General features: G+C 30.2%; 2 protein-coding genes and 1 long non-coding RNA gene across 3 annotated transcripts; 2 read left to right on the top strand and 1 right to left on the bottom strand.

The window, feature by feature from the left end:
* On the top strand, nt 1,162-1,457 carry LOC109325031. The gene is made up of 2 exons (XR_002105064.1): nt 1,162-1,293; nt 1,425-1,457. It is a non-coding gene; the product is annotated as an uncharacterized LOC109325031 (long non-coding RNA).
* On the bottom strand, nt 4,074-6,741 carry LOC109325671. Its single transcript, XM_019558167.1, has 4 exons — nt 6,605-6,741; nt 6,239-6,418; nt 5,307-5,522; nt 4,074-4,834 (listed from the first exon to the last, which is right to left on the bottom strand). Exons 1-4 carry the CDS (start codon nt 6,605-6,607, stop codon nt 4,604-4,606), a joined length of 630 nt encoding a protein of 209 aa, XP_019413712.1. The 5' UTR covers nt 6,608-6,741; the 3' UTR covers nt 4,074-4,603.
* Nucleotides 11,217-15,893, top strand: LOC109325670 (trichohyalin-like). Its single transcript, XM_019558166.1, has 4 exons — nt 11,217-13,063; nt 13,715-14,203; nt 14,791-14,960; nt 15,070-15,893. Exons 1-4 carry the CDS (start codon nt 11,248-11,250, stop codon nt 15,616-15,618), a joined length of 3,024 nt encoding a protein of 1,007 aa, XP_019413711.1. The 5' UTR covers nt 11,217-11,247; the 3' UTR covers nt 15,619-15,893.

Below are 16,141 nucleotides of genomic sequence, written 5' to 3'. Positions count from 1 at the left end.
AAAAAAAAAAGAAGAGTAATTTCTTAGAGCATCTATTTAATGCACAAAAATGATTCTGTATTCAGCAGCAACACCAGTCTTTGAAACTCGAACTCACAACCTCTTGCACTTCATTCCGTACGATCACCACAGACCACCTTATGTCTCCGAGCAACACTAGTCCTTTTACTTTTTTGTAAGAATATTTTCAATCAAAAAAGTGATATTATCTTTCTTATATTTTGTTTGTGGGTTGCTACACACTTTCATATACCTCCTTTCAATTTTTTGTAAGAATATCTTCATCCAAAAAAAAAGGTTATATGGTATCTTTTTTATATTTTGGTTGTAAGGTGCCATAACTTTTATATACCATGTTAAAAGTGAGGGATACTTCATATCATATTCAAAAGTGTCTCATTTGCCGTTACAGACTAATCAGATTTTAATAAATAATATAAAAATATTCTTATTTTATTTTTAAAAGTTTTCATTTTATTTATATGATAATATTTGATTAGTCCAGAATAGAAAATAAGACACCATTAAAATCAACATATGAGACTCTGGACATATATCTCCTATAGTCCTATGAACTAATTTTGGTTGAAGATAATTGTTGATTTATATGAGAAGTTATGAAGGTTGAGGAAGATTGAGACAACTGGCATGCACATGGGGAGTGGGATCAAAATCAAGCCATCATAATAATATTCGAAGAGAGAAAGAATTGTGTGGAGACATATGTATATAGAGACAATCAATAAAACATTGTCAATATATTAAGAATTTAATTCCAATTAAAATGTAGTCATAAATAGTAATATCACAAACATAAATACATTTGTATCTGAATATGACGTGATCAAGTTTTTCTACTGAGATTGAGGAAGAAAGGACAGGTAGTTTACACGTAAACATCATCATTTTGAGGTGAGGGAGAATCTTGTACTGTTTCTTAGTTACCTTCTACCTCCTAACTCACCACCTTATTTAATATCATTTTCTCTCCTCAAACTATAGTCAAATTTAGAAACTACAAATAAAATATTGGAAAATTCAATATCAAACCCATTAAGAAACTTAAAAACTTGTGAAAGAGCAATAGGAACATAAACTTTTAGGAAATCATATACAAATACAAGCATGGATGATATTAAGAAAGTGGTTGTGGGGGGTATTACATATGAGTCAATCTTGATGATCATAAGAGATGTGAAAACTGGTAGTGCAGCCTAGCGCATCAGGGTTCTCAGCCCCACAGCAATCATAGAACTTTGCAGCATAAGGTGGATCATTGGGCCCCAATTCATAGTACCTTGTAATCATATAACAAAATAGACCATGAATCGGTTGAAAAAATATATTTACATTAAATAATTAATAATTTTCTAACCCACTACGGCTGATGGCACATGCAGTGACATAAGGTCGAAAGGAAAGAGGTACCTCTTTTGATCGTCGTGACGGCGACAAACAAAGAAAGAAGTATGGAAACGGCAAGAAGAAGATGTATTAGAAGAAGGGTTATAGGTATGGTGGCATCTCTTGCAAACTGATTCATTCTCATTCTTCATCTTCCTCCACCTCTCTCAATTCTCAACCAACCAATTCCTCTATTCCACACAACACAAACACCTGTGTGGGCTTTCATAAACTCCAACTTAACTGAGTTGAATTGGGCTGGCCTTCATAACACTCCAGCCCATAATGCATAAATCAAGAGCCTACTATATTAAACACGTGCCGGAGTATCTCCGATGGAGAAAAACAATTTCATTTTTATTTGGTTCTCATACGTTATTTTATAATTTATTATAACTTCTCATAAAATAAGAATAATATATATTTTTTCCTACAATGACAAACATTATTCTTATTCTTGTTTAGGTCCCACAATATATACTTTTACCTCAAAACATCTACATTTCTCCTCACATTCCCTTGGTCAATAACAACCAATAATTATTTTTGTTTAAGAACAAAAAACATAAAATAAGAATGACACAATCTAGAACATAGTAAAAATGTTTTTATTCTGTTAAGAACAACCACTGTGGTGGTTGCGTCCCACAAATTATGTTATTGTATATCATTGACTCGTGATTGGTTGAAAAAATATATTCAAGTTAAAAAACTAATAATTAGTTATTTTTCTAGCCAATCACAACATGTGATACATGGACTGACACAACTTGTAGACATCACATATTACCCTCAAATAAAATAACTACTTTTTTCTATTAAATGGTAATTTTATTGGTGAATAAGGTTAATACTTAATAGTATTCAACTGAACAAAAAATTGATAGCTATTTTCCACACTATGAAGCAACTTAATAAGGCCAGTCCTATATTTAAGACAAAAGATATTCATATTTTGAAATAATAATAATAATAATAATAATAATAATAATAATAATAATAATAATAATAATAATAATAATAATAATAATAATAATAATAATAATAATAATAATAATAATAATAATAATAATAATAATAATAATAATAATAATAATAATATGACATACTCGTACTTTTTTAGTAATGTGGACACACAACTAGATAATATTAAAAAAAAAAGTAAACCATTTTTGTTTAATAATGACTTATAAAAACAAACCCCATTTATATCATATCAGCATGATATTCTCAAATTCATTAATTTCAGAGTTGTTGTTCTATGTTGCTTTGAATAGAGTGGGGGCAAGGAAGGCTTCGATTCATTTAAAGAGATAAATTGATGCTTCAAAAAAAAACAAAGGAATCTGCAATAATTGGAGACACTTGGCATAAGATAATTCGGACAAGTGAAGTAACCCAATCACAAAGGAAAGTGATGCGCAATGATAATAAGGTAATTAACCATGTAAAATGGTATACATATATTTAAAATTTATTGTAAAAAATATAATTTTTACCCCCACTAAAATATATAATAGTTCCACTCAAAGCCACTCATGTTTACACAATTTCACCTTTATTTTTTGAGTTATTTTATTTACATTTATATTACCTTTATTTTTTGAGTTCTTTTATTTACATTTATATTTTTTCCGATAAATAGTAGTATGTTGTGTTTATTGTAATTGAGACTTGAACTCTCAACATTTTTCATCCCTTCACTCTAACTATTATATCATCTTATTTATATTTATATTCATCCGGTAGCATATCCAATTTATTGTATATTTATAAGTAAATTCAGCAAAGTGGCTATATCCAATATTTAAAAGTTTTGATTGTCTGTGCAGTAATATTTTTTACTTAGTAAACATTAACATCAGATATAAATTATTCCATGTGCATTTTATATTTCCAGTTATTAAAAATTATTTTTCTTGTTTCGGTAACATTGATAAAAACTGAGTGATACTTAGTGTTGATTTTACTAAGCATATCTGACTCGGAGACATCCAAACTATAATAAAACAATTTGTTACAGTGAATTTTTTTAGGTATGCACAAGAATCAATGCTCATACTTTACATAGAAAATGAAAATATAAAAATGAATTATAAATTTGCCTATTACTACCTGATTTTTTGGTACCACCTATTGACAAGGAAATAATACCTTTTAGAATGTATGATTATATTTTCTAACAAGTTGGTCATCCCGAAGATCTAACAAGATCTTACGCTACTAGACTAACAATCTGTTGGTTACTACTTTGATATTTAAAGTTAAGTAAATATTTTAAGCACGCATTAATTTATGTAAAATATATAAAGCCCATAATCCATATTGAAAATTAGAAATTGAGAAATAATATGTGAATAAGGTATGTAATAAATAAGGAAATAATTGGAAAATAAAGTATAAATGTTAATTGAATTTTAACATGAAAATGGGAGGGTGCAAGAAAGAATAAAAGAATATTAAAGCAGTAAAAGATGAAACACAACAATACATTTAATTAGTGTATTCCTACGTGCATTACACGGTTCAGGTTCTAGTCTATTGTGATCATAAGAAGCCAAACTCCGAAAGCAAAAAAGAGAAACAAAAGCCATTTAAAAACCGCACTTAAAAGTTTTAACCACTCATCCACACAACACAAACTTTCAACTTTAAAAAGACAAAGATAGTGGTCATATATCAAACAATGGGAATATAATAAACACTCATCATTAACTTTTTTATTGTCTATTTTGATGCTTCTATACAATTCCTTTCTACAAACCACTATCTACACATTTAGGCATTTAGCATCATATTCACATACCACCACATATAAATGCCATTCTTATACCAATATCAACTACACCCTTTGCTTCTTTCTTTTTTATGAAAAGGGGTATTTTTTCTTCCTAAATTTTGTATTTATTTGGTCCTCGAACTTAAAATAAATATCAATTTCATATTTAAAATTATAAAAAATGTTGATTTCATCTTTAACTTTATAAATCATCGATCAGTTTGATCTGTGTCGATCGATCAATGATGTTTAAATTAAAGATGAAATCGACCCTTTTGATAATCGAAATGACCAAATCTATCATTGATGTCAATAGGAGTGGCCACATTGGTATTTTACTCTATGAGGAAGTGGTAACAATTGTTGTACCTTTTGAGTATAAATATTGATTGGTAAGTGCCCCAAAAGCACTAAATAACATTAGAATTGTATAATGATGCCTCCACCCATTGGAGCTCTACGTGGAATTCCTTTCCTCCTCTTAGCACTTCTATAATTCACCATTGTTGGTGGTGGAGTTGAAGGTGTAAAGCTATGGCTTTTGTTTCTGAAACTTCCATAGCTAATGCTACTCATTGATCCTTCAATATCTGACCCTTCTGTCTCACCTAACCTTTTCTTCTTCCGGAAATTCTTCGACATTCCAACAATCTGAGAATAAGATCAAAATTTGAACACATCAATCGTGAGTGTTACTACATGTGTCATAAATTATGAATGGTCGGAAAAATATTTAAAAAATAAATTTTAACTTAAATATATTTTTTTCAACTAATCACAAAGTCATATCACATGAACTGACGCTCATCGTGAGACAGCAGATTTACACCCTCGTATCTACACACCTATCCTCATCAACATACTTCTTACTTTTTCAAAGGAAACATAAAAATTACACCTTTAATATTAACATACTTTATACAGAAATAAAGTAAGGAGGGAGTTAAAATATTTTTACAAGTATAAAAATTTATTCATTTATATAAACTCAATATATCATCATTCCTTCATTTACATTACTTTTCTTAAGAGAATGATGATAAAATATGACTGGTATATAATATAATGTCTACTTATAAATCTATACTATCCGGCTAGTATTATAAGTTAATTAGTTACATACCTTACAACCAAGAGAACAGAAGCTAAAGGAGTGAAGGAGGCTACGGTCACAAACATGGCATGTATTAGTGACTCCTTTACTAGGCCTAGGTTGAGGCCTTTCATTCAAGAACACAATTTTGGCACTGTTTATTACATATGTTTGTATCCCTGTTATGTCCATTAATTTCTGTATCTCACACACCCTTATCACATCATGGTAGGAAGATCTTCTTATCTTTCAAAATTAAATCAAAAAAAGTCATTATCAGAGAATGATATAAACCACATTATTTATTCTAGCTGAAATAAAATACCAACATTATAGATCTATATAATTATCCATCCAAGTCATAATCAATGGATAACATAATTGAGCAACAAAACAATTATTCAAATATAGAAAATTCAAGGAGCAATTTTATAAAATAAAAATAAAAGTTTTAAGGTTTATCTCAAACCCAATTGGTAATAAGAGGAGTAAGCACGTCCACATAAGCCTCTCCACATAAGCCTGTCGGACCAGGCAAAGGTTATATTTGACCCATAACTAAAGGGTATTTTTTGGCTCATGATAACCGAAAAGAAGTTACACTATAGCTCTGATATAATGTTAAGTTTCTATCTCAAAACCGATTGGTAATGAGAGGAGTATCACAACATATATTTAAACCATTCTCGAGATAATGAGGTAAACAATGTTGTACTTACTTTCCAACATGTCTCATCCACGTAAGTCAGCCAGATATAATGCAAAGTGCATTAAATGGCACGTGTAACCGATAATATCAATACAAGATACAGATTTGTTTTTAGGATCAATAAAAAGGGATTGGGTTTGATCCTAACAATGCAGGAACACACTAGGCAATTAGATTATAGCCAATAAAATTGGATCAAAGTGAGTTATAGAACCTCAAACACAATAAACATTGATGAATTATATTTTCATACCTGAATTGTTGTGTGTTCTTTGTGGGAATTGAGACAAGCTGAACAAAGTGCTCCATTCATACAATCCAAGCAATACATATTGCATTCACTCTTGTGGGAATCTGAGTGGACTTTGCATTGAACAAAGAAGCTTGTTTGTAGAAGTGGTTTCAACCATGGTGCCCATTTGTTTTCTTCTTCCTATATTATTTTTCATAGACCCATTGACAAAAAAGTTAGAAAACCAAAAAATAAAAATAAAAAATCAATCTTTTGATTGAAAAAAACAACCCCATGTAAGAGGGATTGAAATATTTGCATAATTGCATTGATTTTTGGTACTTGATGATAGTACTAACCATGATGTTTATAAAAAAAGATACTAACCATGAGTGTTGTTTATGGTTTTGAAAAATGGAATTCTCTTATGGAGTCATTTGGAGAGAGAAAGAAGAAGAAAAAGAGAACTTTGTTGTTCAAATATAATAAGAAGAGGTGAGAGAGAGTGGAACTTGGAAGTGGGGTTAAACTTTTGTAGTGGCGGGTAGGGACTAGGAACTAGGGAGGGTGTAAAGGAGTAAGACTCCTCTCCATTACACTTTGGAGTGTATTTTTAAGGCTAAAGTTGTAATTTCAATGAAAAGTAAATGTCATAAATGTTATTGTCTACTGAATTTTTAGTGTATTCCCCCTAACTTGTCTCTCCATTAATAGAGAGGAGTCTGAGGAGTCTAACTCGGTGTAAAGCTATCCTCTCAATTACTAAAGAGATAAATGATTTTTTTACACTTTGTTTTAGGATAAAAATATCATTATATGTGTAAACAAAATGATATAATTGTTTTTATCATTTTTTGTTTTATTTTGTAAATAAGAGTCTGACTCATAAAGTCAAGGGAAGTCGATCTTCTATACCATAATTTATGTCAATCTATATATCATATATTATCAATAATAAAAAATATTTAATAATTAAATTTTAACTTAAATAATATATTTTTTTCCATCAACTACGAACTCACTATACATCGAGTTGATATGTTGTAAAAGTTAAGTGCTTATATCTTTCTTCAAACACCACAACCGTTAACCACGCTCCTAACCCGAACCTATCATTACAATGCTGCGTTTTATTAAAGGAGGTGACCCTTCCGTTTTATTTATTTATTTACGGATTTATTATTTGCTACTATTTTGTTAGTATCTGCCTTTTTTGGTGATAAGCTATTTTTCATAGTTTATTGACTACTATAACGGAATTTTTATGGAGAAAAAATAGAGTTTAATTTACACAAGTTATATTTTATAGGTTTAGATACAGTTTAATTGTTATGAATTTTTTATTTGGATTCCAGCCTTAATATTTAAGTTTTCGGTTTTAATTATTTGTAATGATATAACTAAGATTCACATATAATATGCATCATAATAATTAATTTTTGTGGCCAATAATAAATTAATACGTCAACTATAATGAGTAAAAACAAATTTATCAACTAAATATAAAATAGAGACAAGAAAAAAATTGAACAACTAAAATCAAATTACTTATATTTATATGAAATAAAACATACCTCAACATATTTAATATTATGATGTTTGATTGCGGCAATTGAAGTCTAATTTAGAAATATATTTTAATATACTTATTATCCTTAAATCATATTTTATTTTTATGAGTTTATATTGTAAACAAATAATTTATCATTATTATTATATCTTAAATAAAAATAATATACATAAATTATGAATAAAATATTGTCTATGTAAAAAAATGCAAAGACATTGATCTCTTTTTAAAGAAGTTGATATACATGCACTTCCAATATAAATATTTTTCATACTATATCATCTATTACTAATTCTTAAATAAAAATAATAAAAATAGAGGACATAAATATTATTCTGTTTTTTGAGTCAGAAGGTTATAACATGCTAGAATTAGGTGACCGAAGAATTATCTTGATTATATAATTTTCAAACTTTTTAAAGTTTTTTATATTTTTCGACGCAGTTCCTAAAATTAAAAAAAGCAAAAAAGTCATGTAAAGAACTAATGCACTCTATATTTTACAAATATATAAAAAAGCAATACATGTTATATATTTTACAAATATATATTACATTTTATTTTTAATTAATAATTCTCATCGACTAAACAGAGATAAAGTTGTACACGCTATTATTATTAAGCGTGGGAAAAGTTTAGAAACTTTTGTTAAAATTTAATTTCTCTATATAGGATAAAATTAAACATACTCAAATATAATAAATATTGAAATTATACCCTTGAGTCTAATTTAAAATTCATTAAGCATCAAGATAGAAAAATATTGAAAATTATTTTAATTATGTTGTTTAGGAAATAATAAATACAGTTGAGTTTGGGAACAATATTCTTTGTTGTTTGACACTTAGGAGGTAGATATTATGACACGTGGAGGCAATGATGAGTCATCTATTAAACAGAATATTTCAGAAATAGGGAAATCTTAGATTCTTTATTGTGTAGGTTCAGATTCGAATAAATGCTTTTCAAATAATATATATTTTTATATAAGAATATAGGTGGAAATTCAGACTTAAACGTAAAAAAAAAATGAATCTAGCAAAACAATTTTTAACATGGGACGAGCTTTTTGACGCATGTGTATATGACCCATGGCTTGTTTCGGCCCAATCAAACCAGATGCAAAATCTAATGTCTCCAACTGAATAACACGATACATGAAATGACACAAAGCGTGAGACATTAGATATGTTCTCGTACCGGGAGGAAAAACCAATTGGGTTAAATAATAATGTGTCCAATATCTTAATGCCACATTCACAATTAGTTAGATAGTTTGTGGAGAAAAACATGTGTAAAAATATATGTACATATAAATAATTAATAAAATTTTGATAACACTGATAATTAATTTTGATTAAAATTTAATCATAAAAATATAAATATATTTATCTTTAAATATAATATATTATATATATCTATATAAATTCTTCTCTAATTTGGTCCATCTTTGAGCTCTGTTTTTTTTCCTTCTTGGTTTGGGGGACGTGTGCTAAATTTGTTTGTCCTTATTTGCGTCGCCACGTTCTGATGTGAGTGAGTGTGGTTTAATATACAAAAACTGACAATTTAAACTCTTTAAGTATGAGATATTTTTGGTTTGCCACATGTATTCTTAAACGGGAGACAATCATATCCGAGTTGGGAATATCTGTAGATATATGATGCTAACTCTTTTAGTATATATTTTTCCATTTACAACATTCGAACTTGAGACATTGCTTAAGGAAAATCAAACATGAACATCATTTTTTTTTAACAAAAATAATGTTTTTAACATTATAATAAGAAAAAAGAATGAAAGTGCATAACAAAAACAAAATCAGTGTGATAAAAATATTGGACTAAGATTTGATTACAAAAAAAAAAGTAATATAAAAGTATTTCTTTTTAAAAGTTAATTTGAGAAAGAATATGATTTTAGATCTCTACTCAAATAAAAAACAATGCTCAAATATGTCAAATCAGTTACATACAACCTAAAAGTTAATTTCCCTCATAATTTTTGAAATAAAAATAAGAAGGTATCTAAAGATCATTTAATTGACTCAATAATATTGATATACTTATATGTTAATTCAAAATAACTTATCCTCACCAAGTTTCATTTTATTTTAAATTTTTAAAATGATTTCATGATACTTAATATACATTTATTAACATACTAATGGAAAAATTCCATTTTTATATAAAAACACATGTTATCGTCTCTTGATTTTCGTTTTTAATTTAAAAAAATAATTATTGTTATTCTTTGTAACTTTATATTTTTTACTCACATGTATAATACACTAGTTTTTTAGATTTTATAAAGTCTACACGAAAATTCTACTAAAACAAAAGAGCATTCTTAATACTTTTAATACTTTTGAAATAAAACCAATCAATTGCAGATTTGATTTTGAATAATAAGAAAGTTTTCATTTTATTTTCAACATGTTCAAACCCTACTATAAATAGATGTTTGAACACATAGCAAAATATCCTTCATATATTGATGTTACTTTCTTTTATATGTTGTATATCACTTATAATTATGTTATTTATCTCCTCTTAATCTACACTTCCAAGGTATGTTATTTGTCTCTCTACTTTTTATTTTTACTAATAATAATAATTATGTTTACGCTTGTTATTATTAATAATAGTAAATAATGTGATAATCATATAATGTTTTCAATCAAAATTAACTGTGATATAATTAACAAGTTTTTACAGTAAAATAATTCTTTCTATCACACTTAATAGCCAATAAAAAAATAAAGATGAAGATGGGTATTGATTTCAGTTTTTATTCTCAAACCATCATGAATGTTAGTATTGTTATACTTACATTGTTAAAATGAATTATCAAACAAAATACTTCCCCCGAAACAAAAATAAATATTAAGCAAATGTAAAAAAGATTCAAATAAATATTTTATCAAATATAAAAATACCTAATCATAGACGGTTACACTTTGCTATTTCAACTCCTCAAATAATTTAAAACATATTCAACAAATAATTATGTAATCTTAATTCCTTATTAGAAGCATGATTATTTGAACTGTTAGAGCGGTTATCTTATTTACATTGAAGTTTGATTTTTGAACGTATCCATAACTTATCTTTTAAACCTGATCTAGTGACCGTGTAAATATTTATACACATGTACTTTATCATCCACTGTTCATTTGAATTATTTTTTTTTTGAAAAGTCAACAATAATAAAAAAATAAAAAATTAATGGTGATGATGCAATGACAATATATAAAACTCGTACACTGTCGGTGCATACATTTTTTTCTCGTTATTCTATATAATAATTTGTTTGCGTCGATTTATATCTCTGATTGAAAAATCTTAATCTTTTTTAAGGGTTTTTAATCTTCCCAAATTTCAGGCCTAAACTGCTACACTAATATCTTCATTCCTTCCTTTTCTTCTTCACTTTTCTTAACCCAAAGTTTTGTTATCAATGGAATTAGAAGAAGGAGAAATCCTTCAACAACCACATTCTCAGAAACAACATAATCCACCTGATGAACGTGATTTGTGGGCCCTTGATTTGGAAGAACTAGAGAGCATTGTTGAAAAAGAAAATGAGTTGAAAGAGCGAAGACTTGAACTCGCTCGAAAGTACGCGGAGGAATGTAGTATAAAAAGTAAGGTTGAAGAAGATGAGTTACATTCCCTAGAGACTGAAATCGAGAATCGTTGTAAAGAGCTTCGTGTGAAAGAGAAGCAACTCGCTTCGGTTGAAGGTGAATTGCAGTTAATTTGTCGCGATGTTGAGATTAAAGAGAGGGAATACGAAGAGACCGAAAGGTGTTTGAAGGAATGTAAGAGAGAAGTTAGAGAGAAAGAGGAACATTTAAAGTTGATTAAGACGAGTATTTGCGAGTATGATAGGCGGTTACGGCTGAAACAAGAGGAATGTAGTTGGCAATTGGAGATGTTGCAGATGCTCACAACAGAGAGAGATGAGGTTGAGAGGAAAATGAAGATTGGGATTGATGAGAGACAGAAGGAGATTGAGGACAATGTGGCTCGACTCGCCGTAATTCAAGACTTGATCAAAGATAGGGAAATTGAACTCAAGACATTTGATATGCAATTTCAGCAATCAGTGGTTTCATCTGAAAAGTTATTAAGGGAGAATGAGAAGCTACTTAGGGCTCAAGTGGCTAAAAGAGATGAATGTAGCAAGGAGATTAAGATGAAAGAGGAGGAACTCGGTACGATGGAGAAATTGATTGATACAATGGGGAAGAAGAATGAGTCGATCAAGGCGATGCGGGAGAAGATTATTCAGCTTTTGCAAGAGGTTGAATCAAATAAGAAAGATACCGAGTTGATGAAGGAAAGAAAGTTAGAACTAGAGAAGAAAGAGGAAGAGTTTGAAGAAGTAGTGAAGAAACTTGAATTAAGTCAAAGAGCTAATGAGTTGTTGAAAGAAAGAAAGTTAGAACTAGAGAAGAAAGAGGAAGAGTTTCAAGAAGTAGTGAAGAATCTTGAATTAAGTAGAAGAGCTATTGAGATGTTGAAAGAAAGAAACTTGGAAGCACAAAATAGAGAGAAGCGACTTGTAGAAGAGATGAAGTGCATTGAGGCAAGTAGTAAGCAATGCGATCGGCGTTTGATGGAGTTTGAAATGAAAGAGAAGCGATTCACAGAACAATTGAAGGAGGTTGAGTTGAGAAAAGAGGAATGTGATGTGCGGATGAAATCTCTGTGTTCTAAAGAGAAACATTTCAAAGTAAGATTCAAGGAGCTTGAGTCAAATAAAAAGGAATTTGATAAAAGAACAAAGGAGCTGGGATTGAAAGAGAAAGAATTAGAAGGACACACAAGGGAGTTGGAATCGAAAGAGAAGAAACATAAAGAAAAAGTCGAGGAGTTAGAATCGAAAGAGAAGAAACATAAAGAAGAAATTGAGGAGTTAGAATCGAAAGAGAAGAAACATAAAGAAGAATTTGAGGAGCTAGAATCAAAAGTAAAACAATTTGAGTGTACTATGAAGAAGTTTCTTTCAGAACAAGAGCATGCTAATGAACGAGCAAAGGAGCAAGAGTCAGAAAAAGATAAGCTTGAAGCACAAGTGAGGGAGCATGAGTTGAAAGAGAAAGAGTACGAAGTAAGAGTGCAAGAGCTCTCTTCAAAAGAGAAGAAGTTTGAAATACAAGTGAAGCAGCTGGAGTTAAAAGTGAAGGAATATGAAGAACAATTGAAGGAATTGGCTTCAAAAGAGAAGCAACATGGTGCCCAGCATTCTCAGGCTCCACAAGCCCTTGGTAATATTGAAAAACTATGTTTCCTTTTCACTTTATTTGATCTCAAATATCTCCAATTACATTGATTTCTTTGATCCCAATCTGCAACTTCTTGAAAGTATATTTTGTCTGATTAATGTTGTATATCTTTTTCAATTTGAAAGGACTTAAATGCAAAATCTGTCACTTTAATTATGGATGAGCTCGTCTTACGGATGAGCTCAACAGAGAGGAAGAGTACAATATTATGCATTTACTTTAAAAGGCTAAAAAATTAAAGATATTCACTTCACATGGTTGGGGTTGGAAATTTAGGTTCAACTTCCTGACAAACCATGGGGGCACTTAATAGTGTGCTTAGTTGAATCATACAAGCTTTTTTGTATATATATATATATATATTGTTATGAGAACTTAGCCTTTATATATAATGTTTATGATCTCTTCTTTTCTGAGAATATTTGGTCACCGATTCTCATGTGTCATCTCAATAATGTAGTATCAAGGATAAAGTGGCATTCCTTTATGTCACACATGCATATGGTCTCGATGTTGTAGGGGTTTTACACTCTCTTATTAAATTTTATGATCATTATTTTCCTATTCTGATGCTTTATTAAATGAGGGAGTTTATATATCTGCTATCTAATTATGTAGTTGCATGTTATGCAGATAATGAATCAACTCCTACTACTGATGGAGGAAACTTCCATTTGGTCTTAAATGAGCGAACAAATGAACCTGAGTTGTATGTCAATACCATTTTAGTTGATCTCCAATCAACATTAGATCCTGCAAAACTTGTTTTGGATGTGATACAGAAACCAATTCTTCGACTGGATCAAAATGAAGACAAAGGTGCAATTATTGAAGAGAGGCACATATTTTTGTTAGAACAGCTTATGAGAATCTCACCTGATATTAAATATCATGTAAGAAAGGGGGCAATGAAGCTGGCACTTGATCTGAAAGCTAACATCAACATGGGAGCAAATACTGAGAATTCTTTGGTGGTTCTGGGGTTTCTACTGCTTTTGTCTGCTTATGGATTAGTCTCTTCTTTTGACGAAGATGAAATTTTTAAGCACTTCGAACTCGTGGCTCAGCACAGGCAAACTGTAGAACTGTTTCGAACCCTTGGTTTTGTAGATAAAATTTCAGGTATGTCAATTGTAAAAATTATCTTGCTCAGTCACTGGTATCTTCATATTTTTGTCTGATCTAGAGCCATAATACTTGCTTTCATCTAACTCAAAGTTTAGGTTACCTGATATTTATTGAAATGAGTTAACGTCCTTCGATATTTTGACTGCCATTCTGAAATTTTTCGGATACCATTTGCATACTTTTATGTGTAAAAATAATCAATGGAAAACATTCCAATAATATAGGTGATCTCTTGTTTAAAATTGTTAATTGAAAACATTTTAGACTGTGAGGAAAAAATTGCACAGGGGGTGTTACAATATAATAGTTATTGTAGGAATTCTCAGTTTTGTTAAGAAAGGACACTTTGGTTAATGCTTCCTCTGTTCCATTTCTAACTGGTCTGAGATCTTGTTAATTCTTCCCCATTAGGAATTTTGGTTTCTTCAGTCTCTTCCTGCTTAATTATGGTAGCTAAAACTGAATTTATGGTAACTCAATTATGTCCTGCATCTCCTTCTGACTCTTCCAAAGTAACACCTCCTTACAACTTTTCTGGTTGATTTTGATGATTAAGCGAAACTTATTCTTGTGCCTCACAGATTTTGTTCAGATTCTTATCAATAAGCAGCGGATTATTGAAGCTGTTAAATTCATTTGTGCATATGACTTGGTTGCCAAGTTCCGACCAGTTCATCTCTTGAGCCAACATAGGCAAAAACAAAGACAGCATTATAAGAAATTTTGCAAAGGGATGCCCAACCAACAAAAGGTTTTTTCCCTTGTCAAATTCCATGATCTTTATAATATCAATCTTCATACAGTTGCATACTTATTTATTATATGTTTGTTGATGAACATTAGTTAATTAACTTATTCAGGTTGAGGCTACAGAGAAAGAAATTGGTGTCCTGAAAAATGTTCTCGAGTGCATTTTAGACAACAACATAGGATCTACAAATCTAGTTAACGATATTAGAATTAACATCCATAAGTTAGAAAGACAGAAGGAAAATTTGGCACATAGTCTTGCTGCATCAAAACCTATTTCCAAAGATGAAGAAGTGCAACAACAACAACAACACCAGCAACAACAAGGACAACAAAAACCCAAACCTAAACCTAAACCTAAACGAAAGAAACGTAGTAATGAAACAACCAACTCTTATCCACCCCAAGATAGTAACCACATCAAGCGTCCGAGGGTAGCAACTCCGCCTCCACCACCACCTCCGCCCCCGCCTCAGCCTGCTAACTTGCATCCTCAATTCCAGCACCCACATGTTTTCGTTCCTAGAGGTATGGCTCCTCCTAGACCTAGAGGAGTTATGCCTGGGCAGTTTAGTTACCACCCTAAACAAGGTTACTATAGACATCATGCTGGACCACAGTATTTCTATCACCCAGGGCCTTATCCCCCACATATATAGGAACAATGATCCTCTCCGGTAATTCCATGATAAATAAAAATATAAAAGTGTCAATACATGTTGTTACGGAAAGGATCCTTCCTCCATATATAGGTGTTAATAGTAGTATTAGTTGGCTTTCCATAGTTGTGCATGTAGTTGTGCCTCTGGTTTAGACATATATTTATTTGTATGGCTAAGTTGACTAGCTTCTAACTATTTCCCTTACTCTTTATTTATGACTTGTTTGGAAGTCAAAATGAGAAGAATTAAGCTAATGTTGGATTTAGATATGGTGAGGCAATATATTAATGTTCAACCTCTTTTCCTTTTGGTTTCTGCAAACCAACTTTATTTTTCCATAAATATGTTCTTCTCCGGAGTAGTTTTGTAAGTTATAACACTTTGGGAAGTGTTTTTGGAAAGCCTTTAATTTTTTTAACACTTTTCACTAATTATTTTAGAAATATCCAAAATGTTAACTAAAAATAACTTAGTTAAGATGTGTACATAAACATGACTTCCTCTTCTCAACAAATATTTG

The sequence above is a fragment of the Lupinus angustifolius genome, chromosome LG13 (assembly GCF_001865875.1).
Source record: "Lupinus angustifolius cultivar Tanjil chromosome LG13, LupAngTanjil_v1.0, whole genome shotgun sequence".
In the NCBI taxonomy this organism is placed as follows: Eukaryota; Viridiplantae; Streptophyta; class Magnoliopsida; order Fabales; family Fabaceae; genus Lupinus; species Lupinus angustifolius.
Note: the sequence above shows the minus strand (reverse complement) of the source record. Positions and strands in the feature narration are given on the sequence as shown.